General features: G+C 39.5%; 1 protein-coding gene across 1 annotated transcript; it reads left to right on the forward strand.

Annotated features, from left to right (window-relative positions):
• Positions 1–8,255: 8,255 nt before the first annotated feature.
• Positions 8,256–14,387, forward strand: LOC125292090 (eIF5-mimic protein 2-A-like). The gene is made up of 12 exons (XM_048239233.1): positions 8,256–8,375; positions 9,489–9,562; positions 9,648–9,824; positions 9,926–10,020; positions 11,058–11,123; positions 11,225–11,360; positions 11,698–11,807; positions 11,955–12,125; positions 12,379–12,525; positions 13,240–13,378; positions 13,467–13,589; positions 13,711–14,387. The coding sequence occupies exons 2-12, from the start codon at positions 9,499–9,501 to the stop codon at positions 13,740–13,742; spliced, it is 1,260 nt and encodes a 419-aa protein (XP_048095190.1). The 5' UTR covers positions 8,256–8,375; positions 9,489–9,498; the 3' UTR covers positions 13,743–14,387.
• Positions 14,388–14,786: the final 399 nt, after the last annotated feature.

Genomic DNA, 14,786 nt, shown 5'->3' on the forward strand with positions numbered 1-14,786 from the left:
AAGTAACATTTCATGTCACTATGTAAATGCACCACTAAACAAGCTGAAGAGAAGCTTGAATCCATTCTGCTCAAAAGATTTCAGTTATCTATGAGGTTTGATCTCTTAATGGGTAATGCAATACAATAGCTTTTACCACAACAACATAACAGGATACGTTCTTAAACAGGCATTTATTTGGAGATGTGACACTGAAGAACCCACACTCCATTCACGCCGTGAGAACTCGTTGGGTGCTATGTAGAAAGAGGTTGGGCTTAGCCTAAACAATAACAGATTCAAATACAAACAAACAGATTGCTTTATTGTTAACAGGAAATTTACACAAGTTACTTGAATAATCCTATTAAAAATGTGAGAGCATGACTTAAACAAAAACAAACATTTGGTTGTGACTCATGCCATTACATCATATACCCTTCATTGATTTGCCTAGAACTAGGCCTACACAAGTTAGGCAACATTATCTTTTTTTTCTAGAATGTTACCATTAACCATTTCATCCGCAATATTACCGAGTCACTATTCAGAATGTATTAATGAAAGATTTAAAAATGTAACAATTGTTTCATGATTAGTTCTGAGAGTTTCATTGGTCAAATTGTATGAGAGGGAGAGCATGGATAGGTATGTCAATACACAATCAGACATCACAAAAAATATTCAAGCATATTGAATGTTCAAACAATCAAATGTTGATAGGTGCAAAGCCTTGTGCATATCAATTGAAACAAAACATGATCAAGGACACAGTGCCCATATATTCCAAATGCAAAGGACAATGTGGTTGTAAGAGGAAAACTATGCCCATCGACTAGGCTATATCTTTTTACCCCTGGAAAGTAAAAATCACCCTCACAAGGCAGCTATAAAGTTTAGTCAGTTACTCACACGGGAGCGGACACCCAAATAAGAATAAGGGCGATGGATTAAAAGGCAAAATCCTGGAACAAATTATGAGCACCCTACAATAACATCAGGACCAATGGATAACAGCTCATGGACCTGACATGAACTACAAATAAAATAATATAAACACAAGCGATGATTAACGGGATCCGAGCAAAATGAATATGAGGTAGCATAGCTTTTTAGTTTATATGCTTTCATTGTTTGGGCCCAATTGTTCAAAAAACGTGATCGGATTTTGGTTATCGGATTTCAGTCACCGGATTTCAGCTATCGGATTGGATCAAATCTTGAAAATGGGTTGTTCAAAGGGAAACAAGGATCCTGAAATTGGATTAGATCACAATCTATTCTTGGTTTTGATCTGGATAAAACCTTCACTTTGTGTTCAAAACTTTTGAGTTGGATTGGAATAAATTTGATCCATAAAATTAGGATTACCCTGTGCTGTAACGTTATAGTGTGCTAACCTCCACAACCCAATAGTATTCTAACAATACCCTATTCTAGTGTGCTAACCTCCACAACCCAACAGTATTCTAACAGCAGTATTCTAGTGCGCTAATCTCCACAACTCAATAGTATTCTAACAATACTCTATTCTATAGGACTATGCATTTGTCATGGATAAGATGAAGGGTCTGATAATGGAAGGCAGTGTTTCCACAGAATGGAATTGTATTTGTGGTGGTAGGTGAAGGGGGGTGGGGATGGGTTCTGTGTTGGAGTCAATAAGATGAACAGCCTATAATTATGCAGTTATACTTGCCTTGCACGACAAGTCCTGACAAGTAGCTGTAACGTTATAGTGTGCTAACCTCCACAACCCAACAGTATTCTTAACAGTATTCTATTCTAGTATGCTAACCTCCACAACCCAACTGAAGGAACTGTAGGGGGCGATGTGGGTCGAGGTAGAGTGAGTGTGTGGCGAGCAGGCAGAGCCTCGGTCAGAAGGCTCAATGGTATGGAGTGATGACACTGAGATGGCAGGTTTCGGTGCAACACAAGAACTTTATTTGAGTTTCAATTCATCTGTTCTTTTGTTCTTTACTTGTATGTGTGCTGCATCAAAGAGGAAACAAACAAAAAATGGAGTAATCAGTGAAATGGGGTAAATCAGTACAGATCCCAACTCACAAACGAACCAATTGACATTTGAACAATAAACTGAAATCATATGGCTATATAAGGTACAACTAAACAATACTTGACATCCCAAGTCAACCAACATCACCTAATCATCTCTCACATGGGACTCCAACACACCAAACCAACAAACAAAGACCTTAACTTTACACATGATGGCAGAGCTACTCTACAAATTGATAAACATCACAAAAGTCATAGTGAGGGTCATTAAAGTGATGACTTACGTTAACTCAAAGACGACACAGAGCAGGACACACTGGAGTGCTGGGTTGAGATGAACAAAAAGAGTGAACTGAGGGGCGAGCAAACAATTTATCCTGGTCTGAGCCCCTGCTCTGAGCTACAGGGTTTCCCAGCAGGTAAACTGGGTGTGGTTGGGTGGCAGATCCAAACAATCCTGCAATTTCTCCACAGCACTTTCACCTCAAGCCCTCCTTACACTGACAGACTTTGGAAAGATTTGCAAAGATTTGGAAAATATTTTTGAAAGACTACAGTCTCAGACCCTTTCACATCTAAAGACAAGTAGTAGAGTTTTAAGTCACAGACTATGATTTTGCAATGACTAGGGATCTTGCAGGGTCACTATTTACAAGACTGCAACACGATTCCTTTAAATTATTACCCATCGTGCAATAGATAAACAGGAACTGAAAATTATAGCCTACTAAACTCAAAGTCGTATTTTCGTGTTTCTGCAGCATTGTTTCATGCGTGACATCCTTAACCGATACAGAGTTCTGTCAAGTGGAAGAGCCGACTAAATATGTATAAGAAATGACAAATATTATAAGAATAACAAATAATTATAGGCTACAGCTTTGTCGGAGTCAATAAGATAAACAGCCTATAATTATACAGTTATACTTGCCTTGCACTACAAGTCCATATTGACAAGTAGCTGTAATGTTATAGTTTGTTAACCTCCACAACCCAACAGCATTCTATTGTAGTATGCTAACATCCACAACCCAACAGTATTCTAACATTAATGCTTCAAGTGGGATTTGAACTCTCAACCTAAGGATCACCAGTACAAGGCATTATCCCACTGAGCCACTGTCAATCCCACATGTTGGCCAGTCACATTCACATGGTGAAAATGTGTATTGGTTAACACACAACAAGGAAAAACTCCAAGCATACATTTGACAATAAAATGAAGGGCTTTCCTAAAAGAGTACACCTGAAATCTTTTTGAAATTCTGGGGCAATTAGACATTTGTAGAGAAGAATACTAATGGATGAAATATAAATATGATAGACTTAATGATGAAGGAAAAATAGTAAACAAAGAAGTTCCCCTGAATGTCATATAGTGTCTCGGCATTCTGATTCTTGGCAACTGATGAGTGTGAATGTTGATTGGCTGATGTCATTCAGGTGCTGTTCAATGGTGTGAATCTTAAATGACCAATAGCATGTGCAGCTTGATCCTAAAGTTCTAACGGGGATTCGAACACTCAACCTAAGAAACACCTGTACAAGGCATTATCCCACTGAGCCACTAACAATCATACACATTGGGCAGTCACATTCACATGGTGAAAATGTGTGTGGGTAAACACACAAGAAAAACTCCAAGCATACATTTGACAATAAAATGAAGGGCTTTCCTGAAAGAGTACACCTGAAATCTTTTTGAAATTCTGGGGCAATTAGACATTTGTAGAGAAGAACACTAATGGATGAAATATAAATATGATAGACTTAATGATGAAGGAAAAATAGTGAACAAAGAAGTTCACCTAAATGTCAGAGTGTCTCGGCATTCTGATTCTTGGCAACTAATGACTGTGTATGTTGATTGCCTGATGTCATTCAGGTGCTGTTCAATGGTGTGAATCTTCAATAACCAATAGTATTCGAGCTAGAGCCTAAAGCACTACCGGGGATTCAAACTCTCAACCTAACAAACACCAGCACTAGGCATTATCCCACTGAGCCACTGACAATCCTACATATTTGACAGTCACATTCTCATGGTGAAAATGTGTGTTGGCAAACACACATCAAGAAAATTCCTAGCATACATTAGACAATATAATTAAGGGCTTTATAAAAAAGAGTACAGATCTGAAAATGTGCACTGTTAATGGTATCCACATAATGATGGTTGTATGGTTGTTCTCCAAGGGAAAAAAATACTCATATAGGAATATAGGTGATATAGGAGAAATGGGCTGAGTGGTTGAACTTTATTGGTCTATATCTCTGAAATGGAACAACATATCCAATTTTTTTTGATAACTTTTGTGAGGCTTTGTCTAAACATTGTCTGTGAGAATTTTGGTGAAGATTTGATAATTTTTGAAGCCTGTGAAACTTTTTATGATGTTTGGCTTTTCTCTGAAATTGTGGCAAAAGTAAACATTTTTAGAGCATAAGACCAGGGTGAAAAAAAATGCATCTAAATGTAGAGATTAATATGATGAAAGAATTTTGAGTCTAGGTCAATCTGGTAAGGAGAAATAAGACTTTTTGACAAGAGCGCCACCTTTGGGTGCAGTACCCCAAATTTTGGGTTATGGGTAGTGGGGGGTACTGGTAACAATACTTGAAAATGTGAAGTTTCTAGGACTTACGGTTTATAGGAATATAGGTGATCTAGGAAAAATGGCCTAAGTGGTCTAACTTTATTGGCCTATATCTCTGAAATGGAGCAAAATATCAAAATTCTGAGCGATAACTTTTGTGAGGCTTGGTCTAAACATTGTCTGTGAGAATTTTGGTGAAGATTTGATTATTTTTGAAGAGTGTGAAACTTTTTATAATGTTTGGCTTTTCCATGAAATTGTGTCAAAAGTAAACATTTTTAGACCATAAGACCAGGGCCAAAAAGATGCATCTAAATTTAGAGATTAATATTATGAAAGAATTTTGAGTCTAGGTCAATCTGGTAAGGAGAAATTAACCTTTTTATAATTAACCTTTTTTTCCAATAGCGCCACCTTTGGGTGCAGTACCCCAAATGTTGGGTTATGGGTAGAGGGGGGTACTGGTAACCATACCTGAAAATTTGAGTTTTGGAGTTACGGTTTAGGCTGCAGTATGACTTTTACAGAATTTTGGCCAAAAATGAACGGTACAGAAACAATAGGGGTCCTGCAGCTACGCTGCTCGGACCCCTAATAATAGGAAAACGTAGAAACACAATGGGTGCCTTCGCAGCTTCGCTGCTTGGCCCCCAATAAATGACTGCAACCAAGGTGGCACAAAGGGAAAGGTTGTGAATGAGGACTATGACTTGGCTTTTTGGGGCAGACGTGGCCTACTGTTTAGCGCTAGGACCTGTAACCAGAGGGTTGCCGGTTCGAACCCCGACCAGTAGGCACGGCTGAAGTGCCCTTGAGCAAGGCACCTAACCCCTCACTGCTCCCCGAGCGCCGCTGTTGATGCAGGCAGCTCACTGCGTCGGGATTAGTGTGTGCTTCACCTCACTGTGTGTATACTGTGTGCTGTGTGTGTTTCACTAATTCACGGATTGGGATAAATGCAGAGACCAAATTTCCCTCACAGGATCAAAAGAGTATATATACTTATACTTTTCCTTGACCTTTGCCCTGTATGTATTGCTATAGGTTACAGAAATAGGTCACGGCTGTGACTAGTGGCATGAATAATAATCATCATCATCATTATCATCCTCATCTTCATTATCCATGGCTTTTAGTGTGTTATTTCATATCATTCGCTTGTGTACTAATACGCGTAAGCGTATTGAGAAAAAAAAACAAGGCCTAGTTTTTTTCCTCTTTCTGTGATACTCGAACAGTCAGATATATGACGTATTGCTATAGTGTAGGTTACAGAAATGGGTCACGGCTGTAACTACTAGACCCTATGCAGTCTGGTTTCAAGAGTGGTCATTCTACTGAAACTGCTCTTCTGTCTGACTGCATTCAGTCCTCTACTCAGTTATAAGTATTACCTCTACTCAGTTATCAGTATTAATTCTACTAGACTTATCTGAAGCCTTTGATACTGTAAACTATGACATTCTTCTTCCTACACTGGCTGAACTGGGAATTTTTGGGAAAGCTCTTGACTGGTTTGAATCCTACCTTAAAGAGCGTTCTTTCAGTGTGTCTTGGCAGGGACAGGTATCAAAGTCTCATGACGTCACCACAGGTGTGCCTCAGGGATCAGTATTAGGGCCCCTACTTTTCTCTATTTACACCACTTCCTTGGGTGAGACCATTCGCTCCCATGGATTTGACTATCACTGCTATACGAACGATGCTCAATTGTACCTGTCTTTCCCACCTGAGGACTACCGTTTCCCATCGGATTTCTGCATGCCTTACAGAGCATTTGTAGCCTAGAAATCTAGACGCGCCCCTAGCGGCTCTGCCAGGGCTAGTCTAGCAACTCTCTGTTGGCTTGTGAGCTCCAGAAATCGAAACTTAATCAGGTCATTGAAATCGTGTATAGAGTCGTTTGGTGGGCTTAACATAATGATTGATGGCAGAGTTGCAACGGTTTGGCTTGAATTCCCTGCTACTTGAAAACAAATATCCTATTAAGGCCCTATTATGTGCAGAGGGAATTTGAAAGGCAACTGATTATCCTGCCCCTCGGACTGAGCACGGCGAACGGTGAGTGCCCAGACCCTACATTTTAATGTGGGTCTGGCTCGCCAGGCTAGAGTATTTGGTGTTTCCAGCTAAAACCGCTATTCCCCCAACAGTTTAGCATCCAGCTCGACTCATTTTCATTGACCCCAACTACATCGCCATGAAACTTGGACGTCAGAACTGATAACAATTTAACTTTTCTGAGCATGTAGCTGCAATTGCAAAATTATGTCGGTTTGTCCTTTACAACATTAGGAAGATCAGACCTTATCGGACACAAGATTCCACACAACTTCTCGTACAGGCCATTATCTCCAAACTAGACTATTGTAATTTACTGTTAGCTGGCCTGCCTGCATGGCCTGCTGGTGTAGTAAGATTAGGCCTACAACTGAGTCAGAATTCTGCAGCACGCCTGGTCTTCAATCAACCAAAGGACACATGGAACTCCTCTCCTAGTTATTTTCTATTGACTCCCTATAGTGGCCAAATTACATATAAATATCTCACCTTGTCCTATAGGACAGTGTTTCCCAAACTTTTTTTCTGGGGACCCACTTTTTAAAAATGACAGACCATCGCGACCCATTTCACTTCAGATCTAACATGCAACCTGCATGCAACCACCAATATTTAATTTATTAGACAACATAAATTGTGCTGGCAACCCAAATAAAATCTCCTGCAACCCACCTGTGGGTCGCGACCCAGTCTTTGGGAAACACTGCTATAGGACACTGGAGCTGCTCCCTGCTGTACCTCCCCAACCGCCCAAGTCTTCTGATGAGAGTCTGTTGTGTCACTAGCCATAAACGCTAGGTCAAATTCAAGACTTTTCCTCAGTGGTTTCTTGTTGGTGGAATGAGTTGCCCAGGGCTCTCCGTTCCTTTGATCGTTTTGTTTCTTTCAAGAGGGGTCTAAATAGATATCTGTTCAGCATGCACTTAGTTAATTGGCGTGTCTTATGAGTTATGGTTTGTAGTATTTGTTTATTTTCATTAGGTTATTGATTGCATTGACATTATTGTTTATTATTCTATTTTCCTTAATGTCTAGTCTTTCTTGTGTAAAACTGTCTGCTGTTAATTTAGCTATTGTATTGTTTATTTGGACAAAAGTGTCAAAAAATCCCATAACCATAACCATAGGCCTACTGCCACGAATAATGTTGTCGTCATCCCCACCACCACCTTCATCTTCCATGGCTTTTAGTATGTAATTTCATATAATTCACTTAAGTACTAATAATTAAGCGTATTGAGGAAAACTTAAAAAAGAAAAAAAAACAAGGCCTAGTTTCTGTGATACTAGAACAGTCCATAGAAAGTAAAGTCAGATAATGAGAACAGTGGATCTGACGTTTATAACGTGTTGACGTCAGTGGCAGTTGGGACTATAGCAACTACTTAATGGGGAGTCCATTGATTAAATTCAATGTATTTTTTAAGATATTTCATGTTACTTTTGTATGAAATCACAGCAACATAGTGAGTTATTGTTGTATATTTGTAATAAGTCGAAATGCAACTTAAAATCGCCTTTTCCCCATGTAGTATTTTATGTATTTTTTCAATCCACCTCTAAAAATGTAATGACCCGAACTTTAAGAGCCTGGTGGCGCTGCATACAACTGGTTGTGTCTGCTTTATATTTGGGCGATAGGACAAGGAAGTGATTCAGTTTGCTGCTTTAATCTTTCGTGGTTCACAACGGTTTTTGATCTGCAATTTCAATTCGGTAAGTATTGTGTGTGTTATTTGTCAATATTGTTGTCACTACCAGTCAATGACACGAGAGAGGCAAACAATTTGGTAGCATTATTATGAAAATTGGCATAGCTTGCAGCTAACTTTAACGTGTCGCAGTTGGACAACGTGCGGCTAGCTTAGTAGCTTTAGCCGCTACAATACATGATCACCTACGTCTAGCTAGTGGAGCAACGTTAGCCTCTGGTAGTATTGTAGTTAAATCACCGTAAGACCGACAGCAGTAGACGGACTAATGGTTTCTCCGTACCTCTTTATCTGCCTTTTTGTAAGGAGGTCGTGTATTTGAAACCTGGACTAGAAACATTATGGCCGACATCGCCACATGTAACGTAAAGTCTAACCACTGATAGACGCCTTAAAGCAGGCCCAAGTTTTCTTGTATCATGAAATTGGAAGTCACAGTTTGCGGCCATTTGTCTAATCTCGGGTCCTTTTGTTTCTTACATGCTGAACTGAAGGAATTGCATGCGGTTACTTTACATTAACGTAACTTTCAACGTAAGCTTTAACATTGTAACTGAACATTGTAACATGGCTAACATGTTACGTTAACTCCGTTTGCGAGCCAGGGACGTGAACCTTAGCAATAATGCTATACAGAATAGACGGAAAGTTAAATGAATTGAAAGAGTTTAACTTCGTGTCTAACCAGCCAGGCAGTCAATAAAGTTCTGACATTTTCTATCCTCTATCAAAAGGCTTTAGCGTTTGCAGCGAAATGTCAGACGGGCTAGGTAGCCGCAGATCGGTCTTTGTTACTTTCTAAACTCTTGGCTAGGCTGGATTACTCTTTCCTGTCGCTAGGTTAGCGTGGCAAAAATTGCCTACCAAACATGGACATCAACTACCGGATGTGTGGCATAGTCGTTTGAATACCCTGTTTTCTCTGGAGATAAATGTTTCCTACAAGGCTTTTGCTCGCGCAATTTGAAATATTTGATGATTATGTCAAGGTTGCTACACCATGGCTATGTCATAGAGGTGGCCGAGTTGCGTCACACTTTTTATTAGACCGCTTGTTTAAAACAAAGCGTAACCTAACAAGTTTTCCTCCATTTCTTTCTTTTGTTTGACCTCACAGGGCGTCTTTTATGAATAATCAAAAGCAGCAGAAGCCAACGCTTACCGGCCAGCGTTTTAAAACTAGGAAAAGAGGTATGTGACTTTAAATCAAGAGATGTGGGTGAATCTAAACACATTGCATGTAATTCTACCTAAAGTGTTTTATTTCATGTTTCAGATGAAAAGGAGAGATTTGACCCTACCCAGTTTCAGGAAAGCATTGTACAAGGCCTAAATCAATCTGGCACTGATTTGGAAGCTGTTGCAAAATTCCTTGATGCCTCTGGTGCCAAGCTCGACTACCGTCGTTATGCTGAGACACTCTTTGACATCCTGGTGGCTGGCGGAATGCTGGGTGAGTCCATTTTATTTTCTATAGCATATGTGTTTTTGCTGATTGTTAGTTAACAAAATTGTGAAATCGTCACTTTATAATCAAATGTTTCTCCTTTCTAGCCCCAGGAGGAACCTTGTCCGATGACATGACTCGTACGGAATTTTGTGTCTTTACTGCACAAGAAGACCTGGAGACCATGCAAGCCTATGCCCAGGTATGTGAATTAACTTCTTTTTTTTTTTTTTTACCATTTCCTGGAAACGGGTGTACTTATCTGTACTTCATTTGACACATTTTCATTCATTTTTAGTTGCTTGTTGAAAATAAAAAATATAAAACTCACAATGACTAATTCCTCCATACATTAACCTCTTCCACCAAAATGACAAGTACATTTCATGTTGACGTAGGCTGTGATCTAGAACTTTTTGGTAGGATTAAGTCACTCACAATGCTGCTCTTGTGAAGTGGTATGCAAAACCCAATTTGATTTGAACAGTTAAAAGTGAAATGCAACTCAGGACCTCTTCGTAAAGAGATTATATCCTAACCTGAATTTTGAGTTTGTTGGATACTTTTTTGGAATTTAGAGCAGTGGTTCTCGGTGTGCCATAGATTTGAGGACCCCAGTGTGTATTTGTACAGACACTTGAAATATGCCAGAGGGGTATGTTTTAAATGCCTCAGTGATGCAACTTCCTATTTAAAACAACATGGGTAGTCTGAGGTCTACACTTTTTTTTTTTTTTTTTTTTTTTTAAACATATGGTGTTTAGTAAAAGAATTCTGTTTTGATTTCATACTGTGAAGCTGAGATCGGTCTCAACTTTTATGCAAGATTGCCACTTTTTTACTTTCACCTGCATGCTCTAGCAATAAACAATCAAGTTTAACGACCAATCTGAGGATTCCAACAACTTTGGCAGCACTTTTTTTCCTTTGTTGAGCAACAGAACAAAATCACCTTTCCCAATCTGTGAATGTCATAACTTGTCTTTTGTGCTCAGCTATGAAACCCTCTGTATGTATAAAACACATGGGCATACATGCATAAACTCTCCTTGTAATGGCCTATAATAATGTGTGTGCAATATTTTGCACAATTAGCAAGCATAAGTTGGCGAGTCTTATTCCCCAACCTCTGCCTTGGATGGTCCATTTGGCTCAACTGTAGTAGTCTCTTGAAGTCTTTTAGTGGATGTTAGTAGCATAGCTGATTTTCATAATGGTCCACATTTTTGTTTGTTTCAGGTTTTTAACAAGCTGATCCGGCGTTACAAGTACCTGGAGAAAGGGTTCGAAGAGGAGATGAAGAAGGTAGCGTGAATTTCACTATACATGTGAACAAGTGACACGTGATGCCTTCTAGGTTGTGAACAAGAGATCACTTTTTAATGGGCTTTGTCATGTCTTTGCAGTTGCTGCTGTTTTTAAAGGGGTTCACAGAGTCTGAGCGCAACAAGCTTGCAATGCTGACTGGCATTCTCTTGGCCAATGGGAACATATCAGCTTTGATTTTAAGCAGCCTCTTCAATGAGAACCTGGTCAAAGAGGGTAAGGTTTTCTTATGTTGTGGTTTTCATTCAGTGCTGTTGAAAGCCTTGGTAGGTCTGGCCTTGAATACATAGTCACTCCTGTCAAAACTTGCATGTTGGATTATCCTGAGTGCAAGACTTGATGTACAGCCAACTGAGCTAGTGTGCATCCTGGATCGACAGATCTGGCTCTAGACTGGATGTATCTGATTAGAATCCGTTATGTTCTACGGGTCGTTACCGTCAGTTATGGATTGTGTGTTCCTCCCTTTCTGTTGCTAATGCTGTAATTGAATGCATATAACTGGTTTTACTTTGCTCTAATTCCTGTTGTTGGGGCCATGCCTTTTTTTCAGGTGTGTCTGCGGCATTCGCGGTCAAACTGTTTAAAGCATGGATTAATGAGAGGGACATCAACGTTGTGGCTGGCAGTCTAAGGAAGGTTGGCATGGACAATCGGCTGATGGTGAGTGTTAACTGTGCCGTTACTGCTGATAAATTCCTACTGCTGGCCTTGTGTTGGGGCAATAGTCAGTTTATCAGCCAGGAGTGTTGAGGTGACAAGTCTGGCTTGGGGCTTCCTTGTGTCTCACACATGCATTTTCTGTCTCAGGAGTTGTTCCCAGCCAACAAGCGGAGCTGTGAACACTTCTCAAAGTATTTCAACGATGCCGGGCTGACGGAGCTGTCTGACTTTGCTCGCAACCAGCAGAGCATTGGGGCCCGCAAGGAACTGCAGAAGGAGCTTCAGGAGCAGATGTCTCGTGGAGAGCCAATCAGAGAGGTGAGCATGTAGCAGCAAGCCCTATTGCCTGCTGAAACAATGACTGAGTATGTTAGTTGATGCTGGGATTCTGGATTTTGTTTTTTTTTTGAGTTTCCACAAGTTTGTTATTGAAAAGTTGAATATAAAGTGTGTTGTGGTAAATATTTTGGATTGTTGGACTTGTCATGGTTGAAAAGGCCTTGTATAGCTCACTGAAGAAATAGACAACTTTTTTTTTTTTTTTTTTTTTTTTTTTTTTCCCTCCCCTTAGATCATTGCTTATATTCGGGAGGAGATAAAGAAGACCAGCATAACTGAGCAGAGCATGATCAGCATCATCTGGACCTGTGTGATGAGCTGTGTTGAGTGGAACAAGAAAGAGGAGCTAGTCACTGAACAAGCCATCAAACACTTGAAGGTGAAAATTGCACACTGCATAATCCAGATGCCATCTTTCACTTCATCAGATCTAGCGTAGGATGTGTTGATCCCCACCTCCCAACTCCCTAATAAAATCAGCGTTTATCTTATTTATTTATCTCGAATAGATTATGTACACGTGTGCCACTGCCAAACATCACCTGACTGATAATTTGCAAATTTGTGTCGTGGTGTTTTCATGACTTGTGCAGGTTGTAATTGTAATGGCCAGATTGTTTCTGGTCAAGTCCACTTGCACTAATGATGGGCTCCTGTCCTCCATCACAAAGCTTTCGGTCTTGTAATTTGAACAAGGCTGTTTTGAGATGTGCTGGTCTACAGGCACAGATACTATTCCTAGTATTTCTGTTCTTGTAGCTTCAATCTGAATGTTGGTAGTTTGAACAAAGGAAGCTTGTCAGTAAATGCAAGGAAATGCATATTAAAGATGGGAGGTCTGAACACCCACTGCTTTTTTGGCAAAAATGTGCAACAAATTCAAATTACTGAATGCTGGGTATTCTGTAATATTGCCTTTGCACTGTATTAGTCATGCGTGCGCACACACCGTACACATTTCTGCTTGTCGTTTCTCTTTTCTTTCTCTCCAATACACTTCAGCAAAAGTGTTTTAATCAAGTTAGAACACTGTTCATGTCCCATTTGGTCAGGCATTTCCTTTTAAGTGTTTCTTTACCTCTTGCATCCGTAGCAATACAGTCCACTGCTGAAAGCCTTCACCTCCCAAGGCCTATCCGAGCTAACCCTTCTGCATAAGATTCAGGAGTACTGCTATGACAATATCCATTTCATGAAGGCCTTCCAGAAGATTGTGGTGCTGCTTTACAAAGGTAGGTTCATTCCCAGAAGTGCAGATTGTGCATTTTTTTACGTAGACATTTGTATTGGTACTAAATGTGTTGATTTGCCATTTCACAGCGGATGTGTTGAGCGAGGAGGCCATTCTGAAATGGTACAGCGAGGCTCATGTTGCCAAAGGGAAAAGTGTTTTCCTCGAGCAGATGAAGAAATTTGTGGAGTGGCTGAAAAATGCAGAAGAAGGTGAGCTATGCACATGTGAAGTTTTTTTATTTATTTTTTTTTTTTTTTAAATATAAAGGCCATTTTTATTTGGGTCTTAACCACTATTATGATGGTACTAATCAGGGTGTCTATTTTACAGAAACAGAGTCTGAAGAGGAGGAAGCAGACTGAACTACAAGCCTTGAAATATTTTAAAATAAAGTAGCATCAGAAGCTGTAGAATGTTTTGTTGCATAAGTGTGTGTTTCTAGTTCCTTTTTTTTTTTTTTTTTTTTTTTTTTTATATCTACCTCCTGTATTCTCAAAACTGTAATGTCCTAGATGTAAATTAAGGGCTTTGTAACATTGGTCGATGTTTTTTTTTTTTTTTTTTTTTTTTTTTTTTTTTTTTTCTCTAACTAATAAACGTTTATACTTAATATAGTGGAAATCACTAACACAGCTTACTATCTTTTTAAATATGGTGACAAATTGACACTTTTTAACATGGACCTCTATTTATTTTATTGGAACATTTCTACCATTCTATTAGTTTTGGAGAAATACAAGCTAAATTGTTTAACACCTTGCCATACTTTATTTGGAAGACCCAGATTTTTTATCACCCACTGGTGCATTTATTATGGTTGTTGCTGTTATTGTGGCCAAATTATGCCCAGGTTTGTTTCCTGGCTTTTATTACTGATCTTTGTAATTGACCACAGTGGAAATGCCTTTATGACAGTCACATGTTCATCAATGTGCCAGTCTCAAGATTCAGAAATCCCCCACCCCTGATATCAATTAACTTTTTAAAAATAAAGAACATGAAATACATTTGTGTAGGGTCTGTCAGTGGTCTGAAATGGTGTTCTTGTTGCATCATCTCGATTGCATAGTCTCACTATTCCTTCTCACACATGGTACCAGTCAAACATAAAAAAACAAATTACTCAGAAGTAAAAACTCAGGATTGTTTACTATCTAGATCATACATGGGCAACATACGGCCCGTGGGCTTTCCCTGACCGGCCCGCGTAAGGTCCGTAAAAGAACAATAGTCAAGAGCCTAGCATAGAGATGATGCATGCAAATCAATATCGTTTTTATTTTGAAAGCGACTGCTATTTGTACGCCCATACATTTGTGCGTGGATGCATACGACGTAAACACCCTCACTGATGTGCTGGTGAATAGAATTTATGCTTCTGTGTCGACACAATGCAGTTGCCTTTA

This window comes from Alosa alosa, chromosome 3 (genome assembly GCF_017589495.1).
Source record: "Alosa alosa isolate M-15738 ecotype Scorff River chromosome 3, AALO_Geno_1.1, whole genome shotgun sequence".
NCBI classification, from domain to species: Eukaryota; Metazoa; Chordata; class Actinopteri; order Clupeiformes; family Clupeidae; genus Alosa; species Alosa alosa.

Coding starts and splice junctions, on each gene's coding strand:
- LOC125292090 (XM_048239233.1), top strand. CDS start 9,499: ATGAATAATCAAAAGCAGCAGAAGCCAACGCTTACCGGCCAGCGTTTT. Junction 9,563..9,647: donor TTTTAAAACTAGGAAAAGAG/GTATGTGACTTT, acceptor TTCATGTTTCAG/ATGAAAAGGAGAGATTTGAC. Junction 12,526..13,239: donor AAGCCATCAAACACTTGAAG/GTGAAAATTGCA, acceptor TTGCATCCGTAG/CAATACAGTCCACTGCTGAA.